Genomic DNA, 18,333 nt, shown 5'->3' on the forward strand with positions numbered 1-18,333 from the left:
GAGCATCGGAGGATGGCCCAGTGCTTGAGACCCAACATCCACGTGGGAGAACCAGATGAAGCTCCTGGCTCCTGGCTTCTGCCTGGCTCAGTTCTAGCCATTGCAGCCATCTAGGAAGTGAACCAGCTGATGGAAGATCTCTAATTCTTTCAAATAAATAAACAAATCTTTTTTAAAAGGTAGGGAGGGGAAAGGGTAGAAGAGCAAGAGAGATAGAGTAAGCTGCTTTTCATCCAGTTTCACTTTCCAAATGCACACAATAAGTAGGGCTGGTTAGGCCAAAACCAAGAGCCAGTAACTCCATCCAGGTCTCCCATGTGGATGGCAGAGACTGCTGCTTCCCAAGTGCCATTAGCAGGAAGGAGCTGCATGTGGGTGTCTCAACAGGCAGCTTAACCAACTATACCACAACATCTACCCCTACATTACGTTATTCTAACTACCAAAAGCAAATTTCAATTACTGTAACTCATATATGTGAATTCATAAGAAAATTTAAGAGAATATAACTGTACTAGCAAGTAGTAAGCAGGAACAGGGTCAGGTTTGGTACAGAAATTAAGCCATTGCTTGGCATACCCACATTCCAGATCACAGTGCCTGGGTATTTGAGTATAGACTCTGTTATCCAGTTCTCCTTCCTGGTAATGCGTCACCGGGAGACAGCAGATAATGGTTCAAGTAGTTGGGTCCCTGCCACTCACGTAGGAGACCCAGAGTGAGTTCCAAGCTCTTGGCTTGAGCTCGGCCCAGCTCTGGTTGTTGAGGGCATCTGGGGAGTGAACCAATAGATGGGAGATCTCTTTCTGGGGTTTTCAGATAAATAAATTGATTAATAACTAACTAGTAACATTCCTAAAGACATTTCTCAACTCTGAGCCTGTTTAGTCTGTATATGAAGAGTGGTTTAAATTATTTTTCAAAGTCTTTTTCAGCTCTGTAATTCTACATGAATCATTAAGTATTTCCTTTAATTCACTAACGCAAGTTTCAAAAATACACATTAAAAGCTATTTTTGTCTCAAAGTAAATTAGTTTTAGAAATGCATACATCGGAAGAAAAACACACTAAATTTAATTACAATTCTCAAAAACTTAAGCCAATACTTGTGTTCTATCACAGACCATTACTAAAATCATTGTTTCCATATTTACAGTTTCAAGTCAACTCTAAACAGTAAGGTCTTCTACACCTTGTCTTTTAAGACATTTATTATCCTCACTGCAACCCCTAATTCACACTAAATATTGAAAAATATCCAAAGACATCCTTTCTCAGGACTACTGCATTTTCACAAAAGGCAAGAAGAGCAAAGAGAGAATGCTTACAGATGGAATATTTAGCAGCGTAACAGATGAATATTCTTCTGAGGCATGTATCAGGGTTGGGGACAAGAAGGAGTAGAAAAATAAAATACACACATTATACAAATTCAAGGATATTCCTTTCCTGGTTGTAGGGAACATGTTTGGAAAGGATTTTGAAAAAAAATGATTAAAATTTCACAAAATAATCCTTTAGAAAAATTAAGATACTGTCTTTACTGTGGTATTAGTCAATTACATAATAGTTATGTTTTATGATAGAAAATCCTACATAAAATTGTAAAACAAGCAAAGAGACATAATCACTATCTTAGAGAACCAAATCTAAAACACTAATTCAATAACATCACCTTATCTTGCATTAATAATTCATGAATGTTGTAAGTGCTTGGTAAGCTACCGCACACATTTTTGTAGTATAACCACTTAATTGCTTTGCTCTTCTTTATGTTTGCTGTTATTACAGATAGATAATATCATAAAAAAAGATACAAGTTCTGAAAGAATTACAGGAGAGTATTCAAATGCTTTTATTATAATGGAATCCTATTGCTGAAAATATATTACTTAGAGCCACGTTCTAACCACTCCACACTTCTGACCCTAGTCTAAGCACTTAGGTGTTTCCACCTGTTGGGACAGGTACAGCTTGCTGGACAAGGGAAATTTAACACTACCCTGAGCTAAACTTTCCTGCTTAAGGATTTCACTCTTAAAAAGTAGACTGAAGGGCTGGTGCTTTGATGCAGCAGATTAAAGCCCTGGCCGGTAATACCAGCATTCCATATGGGCGCCGGTTCCAGTCCAAACTTCTTCACTTCCAATCCGGTTCCCAGTTAATACACCTGGGAGAGCAATGGAGGATGGCCCAAGAACTTGGGCCCCTGCACCCACATGGGAGACCTGGAAGAAAGCTCTGGGCTCCTGGCTTCGGATTTGCCAGCTCTGGTCGTTGCGGGCATTTGGGAAGTGAACCAGCAGACTGAAGAACTCTCTATCTCTACCTCTTTCTCTCTGTTTCTACTTGTCTCTCTAACTCTTTCAAATAAAAAAATAAATATTTTTTAAAAAATGAAAAGAAAGTAGACTGAGACCAGAGAAGACTGACAATCAGCATAACTGATGACGCTTCACAGCCACATGTACTCCCTCACTCATCCTTGTGATGCTCAAGAAGCAGGACCACATAGCCACAGTGTTTTAAATGTTCTTTTCTCTCTATTCTTTCATTATTTTACATTCAATTTTATTAATTATTATGATTCCCAAATATTCACCTTCACTCTGTAAGTTTTTTTATTTTTTTAAGGTTTTATTTACTTATTTGAAAGGCAGAGTTATAGAAAGGCAGAGGCATAATAGAGTTCTTCCATCCAGTGATTCACTCCTCAGATGGCCACAATGGCTGGAGCTGCACCGATCCAAAGCCAGAAGTCAGGCAGGAGCTTCCTCTGGGCCTCCCACATGGATGCAGGGGCCCAAGGACTTGGGCCATCTTCTACTGCTTTCCCAGGCCATAGCAGAGAGCTGGGTTGGAAGTGGAGCAGCCAGGACCCAAACCAGTGCCCACCAGCGCTTTACCTACTACACCACAGTGCCGGCCCCCATTCCCAAGTTTTTAACTTCCTCTAGCACACTTCCAATTACAGATCATCATTAAAAATTCAACAACAAATTCCAATTTTATCCATTTACTTAAAACAAACTCCATTATTGTCCCAGTCACTCAACCTCTCAATCTTGAAATCTTCATTGATGCCTACTTATAATCCATTGGAATCAACTGCCAGGTCCTAGCTACACACTCACAATCTCTCAAATCACAAAACATTCTGATTGCAAAGACCTGTTCAGTTCTTCTGCAAGGAAATGAGGTAGGTAAGCCAAGACCTGCAAGAGGTAAGAAAATAAGGCTAAAACAGTGTTCCTCTCCTTAGGATAACTCATGCTTAAAATAATTGCAACATATTATGTTCTTACTATGTGCCAGGCACTATGCTGAGGCATCTTATTATTTAAAAAAAAAAAAGCCATAATTTGACCTTCAGATTAGATGGGAGTAAGACAAAAAACAGCTAACTAAAAAAGCCCTTTCAGGCTGTAAGTGAACAACACAAAATAACTGCCAGAAGCAAAGTACAAACAAGAGGCTGGTGTGTGGTACAGCAGGTTAAGTCACCGTTTATGACACTGGCATCCTATATCAGAGTTCTGGTTCAAGTCTTGGCTACTCTGCTTCCAATCCAGCTTCCTGCTAATGCACCTGGGAAGACAACTGAGGATGGCCCAAATGCTAAGGTCCCTGCCACCCACTTGGGAGACCCAGATGCAGTTCCTGGCTCTTGGCTTCATTCCAGACCTGGCTGTTGCAGCCATCTGGGGAGTGAACCAATAGATGGAAGACTGAAGATTGCTCTCTCATGCTCTCTCTCTCTGCCTCTCAAATAAATAAATCTTAAAAAAGTAAGAAAAAAAAGCAGTATTTTCCTAATGTGTATCTTCTCTATTTTCACCACCAATATCCTATGGCAGAATTTTTACAAGGTTGGAACTGAGTAGTTGCTTAAGAATTATGTAAAAAGCCCACTTAAATAGGCCCAATCCTTGAGATTCTAGATATGAGACATTTCTGATTATTCCTAATTCCTATTTTCATTTATCACTTCAACAAGGATCTGAGTTTTTACTATGCAGCAAGCTCCATAACTTCATTCCAAATATCTCATGTACAACTGATCCTACAGCATTCTACAAATATACCAAAAGCCCTATTTTCAATATCTCATACCTCTATTTGAAGATTTTATCCTCTACCAAGCAAAACTTTTTTGCAATCAAAGCCTTGCTGACATAGGAATACCTGATACAGAAGAGGCACAACAAATGCTAGTTCCCTTTCACATTATATAATTCAGATCCACATGTTATTACATAGTACTCAATTCATATTGGAGGGGTGCAGCCCAACGTCATGCTAAAAGTGCTCAACACAAGAAGCAGCCACTCTTTCCTTTTGTCTTTTCCTTCTCATTTGCAAAATACTGTCCTGTATCCATCCAAATTCTTAAAAAAAGACAGCTCAATTCTGACATAAAGTTTGCTTAACTTCTAAACACAAAAATCTCCTTCTTTCCGTACAATCTAGATAGCCACCACTGTCAAAAAAAACACATATCCTAACATTTGATTAAATGTAATTGTCTACCATCCTTTTTTTTTTTTTTTTTTTTTAATGATTTTAGGTTGTTCAATTAACGTTCCTGGAAGTAGACTGTAAAATTTTCATTATAATTCCAAGAGTGCCTAGCCTGCTACTAAGTACATGGTAAGCCTCAATTTGACAATATCTTCCAACCTGTGTAAGTCATCCTTAAGTCACTAAAAATGTTTATCTTTACAACATTACAAGGTGTTCCTCGAAAAAAAAAAGTAAAAATATTTAAAAGCTCAAAATATCCAAAGGATCCCCCTCCACATAAGTGTGACATAGTGTAGTAGCTCTGCCACACTTACTTGCTATAATACTCTGGGCAAATAGCTTAACTTCTTCAGACCTAAATTTCCTTTAACTCTAAATCAGAGATAATACATCTCAGGTTGCTGTGAAAAGTTAATGAGATAATACTCATAAAGCATTTAGCATAAGCTTTTACACATACTTCTTGATAAATGCCAGCTATAATTATTTCCTTAAAAACAAAACCCAAAGAGTGTATTTTCTAAAATTACTTTAAGTAGGAATGAGTTAACTTTATCAACAATAAAGCAAATGTACATAGTTCCAAAAAGGGGCTCAGGAGTACCTGCAGTTAACAGAACACAGGACTTAAATACAGAAGAATTTAGGTCCAAATAACAGCTCAAACAACTACATGATACTAGAAGAGTTATTTAAATTCTTTAATGCTGTTTTCTTGTACAATGAAGCAAAAATAGATCATGTAAAAAGCCTGGCCAGCAGGTCTTCTACTCACAGTGGATCTTTCCCTCCTGTACTTAAAAATTCTCAACTGCATTTTACAGTAAGGCTGGAAAGTTCACCAGATACAATAATTTAAGATCAATAGAGGTATTTAAACACAAAATTGGCAGGCAGGAAAAAATACTGGCAGGAAAAGAGAAAGATTTTAGCTAAGTCTAAGAAACTGACTTCTCAACAGGAGCAAGGCTGCTGTATCTCCTTCAAACAGCATGTAAAAATGTTCTATCGAGGATTAAGGATTTTAATTAATGCTTTTTGGTTAACAAGATACTTCGAATATATCAACCCTGTGGCTAGAGAAAATACATTATTATTAAACATGGGTACAGATTTCATGGAAGAAACATGTACTTCCCACTTAAGTCTTCCCTCATCCACCCAGCTCTTCCTCACTGCTTTCAAACAAGATCATGCTTTATCTACATAATTTCTGGAATGTGGCAAGATGAATTAAATAAACTCATCATTCACTGACTTCTACAAAATATGCTACATTTTAAGATTGTAAGAAGCTAAAGTCAATTAGGGAAATTTCTTAATTCACTCTAGATCTGAATATACCTTTTATAACAAGCTGTATTAACCTCTACTATCGTAATCACCAGAAATAATTTACCAATGTAGTGTTTAGGAGTCAGAGGGGGACATAAAAGGGAAAAGGAAAATCACAAAGTAAAGCTCTATAAACACGCTAGACCATAGCAGGACAGCAGGAGTTCCCTTATTTGACTTGAATATTGCAGAAATATGAGTGAAAACATGCCAAAAAACAAAAAAAAAGGAACCCACTTGGGATAACCTTAACCTTCACAAATATTACAATGTTTTACAAAATTTGCTAATGTTTTTCTCATCACTAATGACAAATTTGAGTTCTGTAATTCAGTTTTATTTAAACAACCAGCTCCATCAATGGGAATCTGTGTGTCCAAATTTTATTCTACAATGCTTTTCCAATACAGACCAGGAAGTGTGTAGATAAGGTATAAATATGAAGGAAGTATTTCTAAATGTTTTTGAAAATGAGTATTTTTGCTTATGACCTTAAGTCTAGGTCATTCTTATTTTGAGGAAGATGCCTAATTTAAAATCTAGAGGTTGAGTTTCATGATTACTAACTCTCACAACATTTATCATCTAAGACCACCAAGTTTCATAGACGGTCACTTTTTTGGTCACCTTTTGCTTAACTTACATAATGAAATGGAATGAGCAACCTGATTCAGGATATAATTTTTCACTTATACTGAGTGGGTAATTTTAATTAGAGACCCAAGAGGTGAATGCATTCTTTAAGCATAAAGAAGTATACAAATTATACAAGTGGTTTGCATTTGGGGACCACAGTATCTTAGAACCCAAAACTCCCTGTTAAGGCTATCCTTAGAGATGCTTTTTTATCTGACCCAACCTCAAGGACTTACCTCTACGTGCTAAAAATAAAGCTGAAGGTGTTAACTTTCCAGGAGTGGCATTTAATAGGCAACTGGAAAGACCAAAAAAACCTTTTGAGGCCCAAAATAAAAGAAACTGTAATCAGTTCTATTCCAGTCATGAGCATCCAGTTAATAACCTCTCTTTATGAGGTAAGATCAGTGTAATAACGTATTAATTGAAATATTAAAACAAATACTATAGGTATAGATTTAACCCCTCTCTTCATTCCTCCTGATCACTCAGCAAAAAAATCCAAGGTTGGTCTTTCAGAAAAGAGGTCACTTAAAGACAGTTAACCTCAATAAGATAACCTAATATAATAATTCAAAAGTAACCAAAACTGTAACATAAATGGAAAGAAAGATTAACACCCTATTTAGATTACCAAGTTATTTATTAGTTTGACAATTATCGACACTACTTTTATGGGTAATCCAGTAATATCTAAAGCATTAGGCATTCATCTAGCAGCAATATTTGTCACTTTAACAAAACACACCTGAAAAGTCCTACTCAGGCCACATTTAATTTTAAAACCGACCCTCAACACAAATTACTCAGCAATTAGATTAACAGAGAAATGTTTAAAAAACACTAATTCAGGGAAACAAGACTGCAAGAAGAAACTAATAAGATATCCATCAAAATACATACATACATACATACATACATATATTCCAAAGCTAAGCGAAGAGTGGTTCCCAAGGAAAAACATTAAGAAGTCAATTGTTTCCTTCTGCCTTACTGGGACTTCAGAAACTGTCACTCTAGCATCAAGTTTTGAGAACTAAGCCTAGGGAAATTTTAAATAGAGTATATAAAGAAGCAGATGTCACATTTTAAGTAACAATAATATGGTGAATAATAAAAGGGGAGAAAAGGCTATCAACAGCTCCCTTCCCCTCAAAAAAACTGGAAGGTTTTAGGGATTAAACAGATATGATCAGCATGGGCCAAAAAGAAAACTAAACTCCCGCTTCCAATACACCAACATAAAACAGTCATTCAACATTAAAACATAAGCAGTTTATTCTCTCTGTGAGGATACAGCACGTACCGTAACTCTCTACATGTCTATATTAATGCAAAAGGAAAGACTACTTTCAAGTCATTCTCTATTTTCGTAAAGGGCGCTACAGCTCTATGACAAACGACTCCCAGCCAAGGAAGCACATTCCTATATACACCTTCCCCCTGGCTTTAAGATCCCGTCACGGAAAAGACACCTCGGTTTCTGTTCCAGGGTGTTTCCCTTCTCCCTTCCCCTAAACTGCTATCTAGCACTGCCAATCCAAGTGTCTCTGGAACCTGGTTAAATCTGAAAGTTCTAGTAAGATGTGTTCAGGTTGGAAACGAAAAACTACCTTATAAGGGTATAAAAGACTGAAAGCAGGAAGCGGCTTTGACAAAACTAAGGAAGTTGCAGCGCGCTTGCTCACTGGGGGACTTTTTTGAGGCAAGAGAAGTAACACATGACATTTTGGTCTCGAGTTAAGATGTGACTTGGTTCACCGGTAAAAACCCACTGGGAGATGGAAAAGACCGGGAGTGGACACGAGGTGGGTGGTCGAACCAAAGCCCCGTGCCAGCTTCCCATTTTCCGAGTCCCATTCTTCCCTCTCCCCACCCACACCCGGGGCGGTGTTGTCACAGCAGTCTTGCAAAACCCCACAAGGAGCGCTTCTCGTTTCTCGCCCTCTGCCAGGCTGGTCCCTGCGCTCGCGCCCCCGGCTCCCCAAGCCCCACGGGCAGGAAGCGGCGCGGCGAGGGGGGAAGGAAGCCAGGTGGGCTGGGTTAGGCTGGGCGACCACCCCCAGAGTGACTGCGGCCCCCGGGGAGGCGAACGTTCCCACCTAGATCTCCTTGGGCGGCGCTGCCCACCGCGGGGAAGGAAGCGCTGGAAGGGGTCGCGCGAACGAAGCCGCGCCCGGGGGGGTTCTCGGCCCCGCGCCCCTGCCCCAGTCCCAGCCCCACGAGGGTGAAGCGAGGGGACGAGGGAGGCGCTGGCTGCGGGCCCCACCCCTTGCAAGCCGGCGGCTGCAGCTCGCCGCACCATTCATCTCCCGGCCTCCTCCCTCCCCCGCCATTTTCCTTCCTCCGCCTCAGTTTCCCTACCCCCGCCCGTGAGCCCCCTTACCCCGTGCCACAGTCCACCACACAGGCCGGCAGCCGTCCCGCCATCTTCCTCCTCGCCTGCTGCTGCCGCTGCCGCCGCCGTCTGCTCCGTGCTGGTTGGGGCCAGGGATTGGCGGCAGGAGATGGGAACTATCTGACCATCCACAGCCGGGCCGCCCTCTCCGTCCGGGGGGGAAGCTGGCAAGCCGAAGCAGTAGCAAAAAGCAGCAGGCTCGGTCAGCGGCTACCACTTCCGCAACCCAGGCAGCCAGGCAGTCCCCGCCCTGCCCCGCCGCGGCCTCCTCCCCCTCTCTCTCTTCCCTCCTCCTCACTCCGGCCCCCACCCTACAACTTCTCCCCCTCACGCCGCCTTTCCCCAGGAAGCCAAGATGGCCGCCGGTGCCGACGCCCGGGCCAGGCCAGGCCCAGGCCCCGAGCGCTCCCCCTTCCGGCTCCGAGCGGGAGGGGCGAGGGAGCATGCGCAGTGAGGTGCGACCGCCGGCCGAGGCTCCTGTCCAGACGTGGACGCGATCCGTTTCGGGTTTTGCGAAAAGGTGAAAACGGAGAACGCAGCCCCAGCCTCCTCCAGTTCTCTTTTTGAAGCTTTTCGGTGCAACCCTTTGGTTTAGTTTCAGTTATTTCTGTGCGAGTTTGAGGGAAGAATGGAAGCGCATCCTGCAGCTACGCGTATCTCCAGTGCCCCGGGGGAAAACGGACTCATTGAAAACGGCGTTCGTGGCCTGCAGCCATAGTTGGAACTTGAATGGCTGCTTTTCTGGGTGGGAAAGAGCCCTCCTGCGAACGTGGGTGCGCATTCGGGAAACGGAAGAACAAAGGCTCGCACGGTGGCCCTCTGGCTTTTGTTCCACGCTTCTGTTCAGCTACACTTGGGCATTGCCACACTGTAGACTGCAGGCCCCCCAGCGGGCAGGCCCCTGTCAACCAGGAGGGCCTGCCTTCCAGGATATTATAGGGCACATACTTTATACAAATGCCTTTATGCAAGGCTTTTGGATTGTGGAGGAACATTTCCTTCTGAAATAGAAAGATTCTACCATCAGAATAACTACCAGGATTAAGGGTCAAAATAATATTTTTAAATTTAAAACTGAAAAACCTAAAGCAAGGGTTTTCACGGTTTTCTGTGTGTGATAATCACCTGGAAGGCTTGCTATAATAGCTGAGTTTTCTGATTAATTGATCTAAAGAGAACCCTGAGAATTTGCATTTCTCACGAATTACTGGGTTTCCACTTAAAGAATGCAGAAGGTTAATAGCTTTTCTCTCTGCCAGGCGTTGTATCTTCTGATAAACCATCCTGAGCTTGTTTATATGAGGCTAAAATTAAAATAGTTTTCATAAGAAAGTGTCTTATTCAGTCCAGAAGATCATGTAGTGTGATGTTGAGCTGGCCCGGGGAATGAAATATGGGTTTTTCATTCATTCGTTTGGCAAAAAAAAAATATTGTTCACCTACTCTGTTCTGGCAGAGACTGTGCTGACTCTGAATATTCAGTGTGTTGCAAAAGATACAAGATCTCTGCTCTTCCAGAGTTTACAGACAGATTGTGTTAAAGGCAGTGGAAGGAAGAGAGCAGGGAGCTGTTAGAAATAGGAGTGGGAGTTTGGGAAGGGGATAAGAAAGGCTTCTCTGACCTGGAAATATTTTAAAACTGAAGCCTGAGAGGAAGGGGAGTCCCCCCAGGAAGTGGGAACAGCAAGAATCAAGGACCTGAGGCCAGAACAAGCTTGACCTCCTCCACAAATTCAAGGACCAAAGTGAAGTGAGCCAGGGAACACGCAATGGGAAGTGAAATATTGGAAGGTGAAGCCTGAGAGAGAAGGGAGAGTCAAACAATGCAAGAATCTTGGCTGCTGTAAGCATTTTAAAGTCTATCCTAAAAGCAACTTGAGACTGTCCAAGGGATGTGGGCAAGCAAATGTTGTGACTGCCTTGTAGAGAATGGGTCCAGCTAAATCCAGAGTGAATCATGGATTGTGTGATGGAGTTCAGAAGGCCAGTAGTCACATGAGAGCCAACACGTGCAGAAGACGCTCCCCAAGGGGTATCATCATCAATTAGTGTGCAACAAATTCATAGCTATTCATACTAAATAAACCTAAAGCAAGGCTTTTCTAAGAGTTTGTCTTCAACGAAGTCAAACAGAGATGGTTCTTTCAAATGCATTGACACTGGTTTTTCCATTACATTTTAGAAGAAGATTCTAGATGGGGATTGGTTGCTGCCACTTCCACAAATAATCAGGAGCATCTGGGGGAGCATATACTTGAAAATTGCTGTTAGAAGAGACAGATGTGACTCGGTAGGGGTAGAGTGAATGTTGTTTCCAGCTGTTACAGGTAGTAAGAGATCACAAAGGGATCACAAGGACAGAGATTAGGACCTTGAAGATGTCACTCAGGGTAGCCCACACTGGTCTTTGGTGGTTGTCATGGAAGTAGTTACATCAAGTGTCAGAAAGTGAGTGTTTTCAGGTCCAGACAAGGTAAGGTTACAAGTTAAGGGGGTCATGGGGCAGGTATGACAACATGGATAACCCTTCCCTGACGGCAGACAACTGTTGCTGTGGAGAAATTCAGGCCTGGTGTTAGCAGAGCCTATTGTTTTTTGTTTTTGTTTTTGTTTTTTAACAAGAGAAATCTGAAATCTGTTTTTGTCTTTGGTAGCTGCTGTGGTTTGACTGTGTCCCCCAAAGTTCATGTTTTGGAAATTTAATCCCCAATGCAGTAGTGTTAAGAGATGGAACCTTTAAGAGCTCTAGGCTTACAAAAAGATTAGTGCCATTATCACAGGAGTGGATTCATTATTATTATCATGGAAGTAGGTCCCTTATCAAAGGATGAGTGCAGGCTCCCCCACCCCGCCATGTGCTACCTTCTGCCAAGGGATAATGCATCAGAAGACCCTCACTAAGTGCTGGACCCTCAATCTTGGACTTACCAGCTTCTAGAACTATGAGAAATAGATTAAATATTCTTTATAAGATACCGAGTCCCTGGTATTCTGTTACAGCAGCACAAAAAAATACAGTAACTAATTTTCTTCAGGCCTTATCTGACTTGTGGGCTTTCATTTTATAACTTTGGCTTTGTAGTTTAGTGGTGTGTTCTTTCAAATAGGAAGACATGTCAGTACTAGGTGCCTCTTATCTCATAGGCATCTATCACAGTCTCACATAAGGCATAGTAGCCTATGTTTGTAAAGGCAGTAACTGCTGGAAGCATTTGGAAACTTCTAATGCTTGTTGGAAATGTCATTTGTGCTTGTTCTTCATAATCTATTGACCTAAACTTTGCTTGCTTAAGAGCCCTTCTACTTCCTGTTTGCTGTATGCAAAACTGGTCAGCTACTGGTGTGGCGAGCAGCACAGAACCTGCAGATACACACCTGGCAAAAGCGCTTCTAGTGACCCTGTTTGCATATGCACTGCTCCTGCTCATCTTCTTCAAACAAAGAAGCAGAGCACACCAAAGTTAAAGGGCCAATTAGAGATTATCTTATTCAAAGTGAAAAGGAAAGCAATGTTTGGCTACGGTACATCAATTTCTCCCTAACAGCACCTGTTTTTCTTTTTCTTTTTTTTTTTTGACAGGCAGAGTGGACAGTGAGAGAGAGACAGAGAGAAAGGTCTTCCTTTTGCCGTTGGTTCACCCTCCAATGGCCACCGCAGTAGGCGCGCTGCGGCCGGCGCACCGCGCTGATCCGATGGCAGGAGCCAGGTGCTTCTCCTGGTCTCCCATGGGGTGCAGGGCCCAAGGACTTGAGCCATCCTCCACTGCACTCCCTGGCCACGGCAGAGAGCTGGCCTGGAAGAGGGGCAACCGGGACAGGATCGGTGCCCTGACCGGGACTAGAACCCGGTGTGCCGGCGCCGCAAGGCGGAGGATTAGCCTAGTGAGCCGCGGCGCCAGCCTGTTTTTCTTTTAGTTCAGATCAACCAGACGCTTGGTTCTTGTCCATATCCAAGCCTGATTCTCAACTTTTCAAACATTGGTATGTCTTGAAGTATCTTTCCAGTAAGTATCCTTTGGCTTAAGTTAGCCGTGACCAATCCCCATTACTTGCATTAAATTTAAGAACTCTGAGTGATATTGGAGCCCACAGAATTTAAATTATTTTCCCAATATATTAAACTAGAGAACAGAGTAAACCATAATTTCAACCCCATTTCAGGGATCTTTCATGGTAATGCCATAAACATTATTTCATTTTGAGAGATACACTGGTTACCAATCATCCTAAGATTGTCTAGGTTATTCCTGTGCATTACAGCCCACTTACCACATGTCTTTGGATCTTAAAACATATCCAGAAAATTCATATGTCATTTGATCTCTATTTTTTTTTAAATGAGAACAAGGTGGGTGTTAAGGCGGGTTAAGATGTTTGAGACGCCTGCATCCCATATGGAAGTGCTAGTTCTAGTCCCAGCACCTCTGCTTCCCATCTAGCTTCCTGCTAGCGCAAGTAGGAAGGCAATGAATGATGGCCCAAGTATCTGGGGCCCTGCCACAACATGAGAGATTCAGATGGAGTGCTGAGCTCCTGGCTTCAGTCTGGTCCACCTAGCTGTTGTAGGCTAGTACTGAAGGGCATAGCTTTACTTATCCATAGTCATCATTTATTTTTTGAAAGATTTATTTGAAAGGTAGAGTGACAGAGGAGGGACACACACACACACACACACACAGCATTGATTAAGAACAGATAGACAACTCACCAAAGTGTCCATGGAAAACAATCAGAACAGAACAATCACAAAAGATAAAACAAACAAAATAAAAAGTCCATGAAACCCAGTCATCAGAAATGGGCTATAAATCCTGGCTTCATCCTTCTGAAGCTTTGTATTCTTAGACAGCTAACCTGGTATATCAAGAGAGCAATGATTTTTTTTAAAAAGAAACTTTAGAGTTGTGCAGGAAGTCTTTCTTTCAGTCTGTTCCTTCATCTATAAAACTGGTAGGGAGACTAAACCTATAGAGTGGTTATAAAGGTTGAATTTTTTCCCCTCAGGTTGGTTTTTATTCTGGATTAAAGGACCCCAGCTCCCACCGTGGGGAGAGCCATCCACTCCCCTGGGCCAGTGTAGCCGTCAAACCCCAGATATGCCATTCCATAGGGAGCTCAGCAAAATCTTAGCCTCTTGCCTCTCCCCCATCCTCTGAGCTTATCAAGATGACAAATGCGTACAGGTTGGGAATGTGGGGAGTGGGCAGGCAGTGTTCAGGTTGTAGGCCTTTGAATTTTTTTTAAAAGCATATTATGAATTATAGAATGATTACAGAAAGATTAAGAATAATATGGTTTAACTGTAAAGAAATTGCTCTTTTCCTCGTTACTTAAACATACAGACTTTAGCATACTGAAACTTGCCCATCACTTCTCCAACATTATCTTGGTGCCCATGTGCTACCATTGTGCAAATTACTTGTAGAAGTGCTCCTTCAGGCTTGCCTTCAAAATAGTCCTTTTATTTTAAAGATATATTTATTCATTTATTTGAAAGGCAGAATTACAGAGAGGGGGGGGGGGATAGACAGATAGACAGATCTTCCATCTGCTGGTTCACTTCCCAAATAGTTGCAACTGGTGAGGCTGGGGCAGGCTGAAGCCAGGAGCCAGGAACTGTATCTGAGTCTCCCACGACAGTGGCAGGGCTCCAAAGACTTGAACCATCTTCCACTGCTTCACAGGAATGTTAGCTCGGAGATGGATCAGCAGTGGGGCAGCCAGGACTCGAACCAGTGGTCATATGGGATGACAGCACCACAGGAGGTGGCTTAACCTGCTGTGCCACAAGGCTGGCCTCATGACATTGCTTTCAGTGTCTTCATTGGTGGGTTATCTTGCCCTTTTTAGGGTAGATTTAATTTTTGGGATTGGTCAAAAGTAATTTCTTCAGGGTCAAGTCCCAGGAGTAAAATGGCTAGTCCTCTAGGGCTGTATTTTTGGTCCAAAATGTTATATGATTGTAAATAAAGCTGATTTTCATGTGCGATTTATAAACTGCTGCTATCATGGTTTTACAATGAAGTTCTAGGAAGACTTTATTCAAGGGACACATCCTTTAGTACTATAGACTGAAAGCGTCCCCATTAAGGTGATGATGTTAGAGGTGGGACTTTTGACGGGTGATTAGGTTATGAGGGCAGAGCCCTCTTTGAGTGCAATTAGGGCCCTTATAGAAGGGAACCCAAAAAACTCCCTCACCCTTCCCACTATGTGAGGACACAGCAAGAACTGGGAAGCTGACCCACACCAGACATGGAACCTGTCCACACCTTGATCTTGGACTTTCGAACCTACTGAATTGTGAGAAATAATAGTCTGTTGTTTATAAACATATGGTATTTTGTTACGGCAGCCTCACCTAAGACACTAGGGTGAAAATATTCATTAAAGGGGCAAAAATTTGGTGCAGCAGTTAAGATAACTTGAAATATCCATATCCCATATCAGAGTGCCTGGATTCAAATACCAACTGATTCCAGTATCCCATGATTATGCACTCTGGGAGGGGCCCGCACTGTGACATAATGGGTAAAGCGACCACCTGCTGCCAGCATCCCACATGGGCACTGGTTTAAGTCCTAGCTGCTCCAATTCCTATCCAGCTCTCTGCTAAGACCTGGGAAAGTAGCAGAAGATGGCTCAAGTCCTTGCATCCCTGCACCCGTGTGGGAGACCCAGAAGAAGCTCCTGCTCCTGGCTTCAGATAGGCCCAGCTCTGTGGCCGTTGCTGCCATTTGTGGAGTGAACCAAAAGATGGAAGACCTCTCTCTCTCTCTCTCTCTCTCTCTCTGCCTCTGCCTCTGCCTCTCTGTAACTCTGCCTTTCAAGTAAATAAATAAATCTTTAAAAAAATATGCACTTTGGGAGGCAGGAGATGATGGCTCAAGTACCTGGGTGTCATCCCAGATTTAATTTCTGGCTCATAGCCGCAGCCTGGTCCAGCCCTGGATACTGCAGGCATTTGGGAGTGAACCAGCAGATAAAAGATCTCTATCTCTCTGTATCTCCCTTTCTTTCTGTCTCTCTGCCTTTCAAATAAATTTAAAAAAAATAAAATTAAAAAAAAAACAAACCTCACTCTTTATGAGGCAGGCATAATGACAAAGCAGGTTAAACCATCACTTGGGATGCCCGTATCTCATAATGGAGTGTCAGTTCAAATCCAGGCTATACCACTTCCAATCCAACTTCTTGCTAATGCCTTCTGGGAGGCAGCAGATAATAGCACAAGTGCTTGGGCCCCTATCACCCACATAGGAAAACCAGATTGAGTTTTGGGGTCCTGTTTTCAGCCCTGGCTGTTGTAGGTGTTTAGGGAATAAACCAGCAGAGGGAAAATTTTCTCTCTCTCTCTCTCTCACTCTCTCTTTCTCTTTCCCTCTCTGCCTTTCAAGATGAAAATGAACATTGTTAAAAACATTGATTATATTTTTAATATCAACTGAAAATATATTTCCTAGAATGTTTGGAATTAGGTAAGATTGTGTAACACCCTGGACTCTTCATTCCTGCAAAGAATAATTTATTTAAAATGCAACATTTAATTTGAATCTGAATAAAAAAATTGTAGATGCAGTAAAAACTCCCTTGTATGGTAAACTTGGCACTGCTTCTTGTGGTCTGCAAAGTCCTGAGTTTCGTGGTAGCCACCTCCCTCTCCAGCTGGTCTCTTCCCCTGATGGGTTAGCCACGTGAGCCTTGTTGCTGCTGGTCACACACATCAAGCCAGTCCCACCTGTACCTTCCTTAGTTGTTCTGGAATCAGTTACCGTTCAGGCAAGCCTTTCTGTCCACCCAGTCTAAGGTGGCCTGCCTAGCTTTCTAGCCTGTCTATATTCCCTCAGGGAAATGTCTTAGTAGTTTTGGGTTCATTTGTTTAGTCTCTCAGCCAGAAAATGCTCCCATGAGAATTTGATGAGATCTTGGCATATAATAAGTGTTCAATAAATATTTATTGATTGAGTCAATAAGTTGCATTAAGTAAAACAAAACTATAAATATATCAGAAGAAAATTTGGGAAAATATTTGAATTTTCAATGTCTAAAAGTATAAAAGTATAGCTTTAAGCTATAGAATAGGAAGAAAATACTTGGAGAAAAATTCCAAATTGATAAATGTATGGGAAAGTGGACATGCTAAGAATGTAGATCACCACACCCTCCTGGAAGGTTATATAGCAATAATTATTACAATATTTTTAAAAATTTATTTATGGCCAGCGCCGCAGCTCACTAGGCTAATCCTCTGCCTGCGGCGCCAGTACACCGGGTTCTAGACCCGGTTGGGGCTCCAGATTCTGTCCCGGTTGCTCCTCTTCCAGTCCAGCTCTCTGCTGTGGCCTGAGAAGGCAGTGGAGGATGGCCCAAATGCTTGGGCCCTGCACCCGCATGGGAGACCAGGAGGAAGCACCTGGCTCCTGGCTTTGGATCGGCACAGCACACAGGCTGCAGTGCGCCGGCCTTAGCGGCCATTTGGGGGGTGAACCAACGGAAGGAAGACCTTTTTCTCTGTCTCTCTCTCTCTCACTAACTCTGCTTGTCAAAAAAAAAAAAAAGATTTATTTATTTGAAAGGCAGAGTTACAGAGAGGCATAGAGAGAAGGGGGTCTTCCATCCACTGGTTCATTCCTCAAATGACTGTAATGGCCAGAGCTGGGCTGATCCAAAGCCAGGAGCCAGGAGCTTCTTCTGGGTCTCCCATATAGGTGTAAGGGTCCAAGGATTTGGGCCACCTTCTGCTGCTTTCCCAGGACATAGCAGAGAGCTGATCAGAAGCAGAGCAGCCTGAATTGGAAACCAGCGACCATATGGGATGCCAGCACTGCTTGGGGCAGCTTTACCCACTATGCCATAGTGCTGGCCCCATTGCAATTTAAAATTCACATGCACAAGAAGGCTTGACAATAGAAGATGGCCCAAGTCCTTAGGCCCCTGCCCCCACGTGGGAGACCCAGAGGAAGCTCCTGGCTCCTGGCTTCAGATCGGCATAGCTCCAGCCATTGCAGCCAATTGGAGAGTGAACTAGTAGATGGAAGACCTCTCTCTCTGCCTCTCCTTCTCTCTGTGTAGCCCTGACTTTCAAATAAATAAATCAATCTTTAAAAAAAAAGACTTGAAAAAGTTTGTGGAAATTGAATTAAAAGATCAATTAATTTTAGTGCAAAGAATGTTTAAATCCATGCCTAGACTTTTCATAGTATTCATTTTTCCATGAACTTTTTGAAGCCCTCTTACTATTGAACCTGAAAACCTAATTTGAGTGAATCCTAAAGAAATAAAAATATTGATGTCAGAGAGAAAGAAGACTATGATGTAGAAGAGTTATTTTAAAAATCAGGTTTAGAAATACACCTTTTATTCCAAATGCTACCATAGCCAGGTAAATCTCAAGGAGCTCTCTGAGCACTGAAGGGCAAGACTGACTCTTGAAGTGCAA

General features: G+C 42.4%; 1 protein-coding gene and 1 long non-coding RNA gene across 2 annotated transcripts in view; one reads left to right on the top strand and one right to left on the bottom strand.

Annotated features, from left to right (window-relative positions):
* The window catches only part of ACTR3 (actin related protein 3), a 61,125-nt gene extending 51,981 nt beyond the window's left edge, over positions 1–9,144 (bottom strand). The window contains exon 1 of the mRNA XM_062185529.1: positions 8,883–9,144. Within this exon, the coding sequence (XP_062041513.1) occupies positions 8,883–8,926 (44 nt within the window). The 5' untranslated portion in view covers positions 8,927–9,144. The remainder of the gene's footprint in view (positions 1–8,882) is intronic.
* The window catches only part of LOC133755472 (uncharacterized), a 30,794-nt gene continuing 20,679 nt past the window's right edge, over positions 8,219–18,333 (top strand). The window contains exons 1-2 of the long non-coding RNA XR_009865410.1: positions 8,219–8,304; positions 12,810–12,898. This is a non-coding gene — a long non-coding RNA (uncharacterized LOC133755472). The remainder of the gene's footprint in view (positions 8,305–12,809; positions 12,899–18,333) is intronic.

Source organism: Lepus europaeus, chromosome 1 (genome assembly GCF_033115175.1).
Source record: "Lepus europaeus isolate LE1 chromosome 1, mLepTim1.pri, whole genome shotgun sequence".
Lineage (NCBI taxonomy): Eukaryota > Metazoa > Chordata > Mammalia > Lagomorpha > Leporidae > Lepus > Lepus europaeus.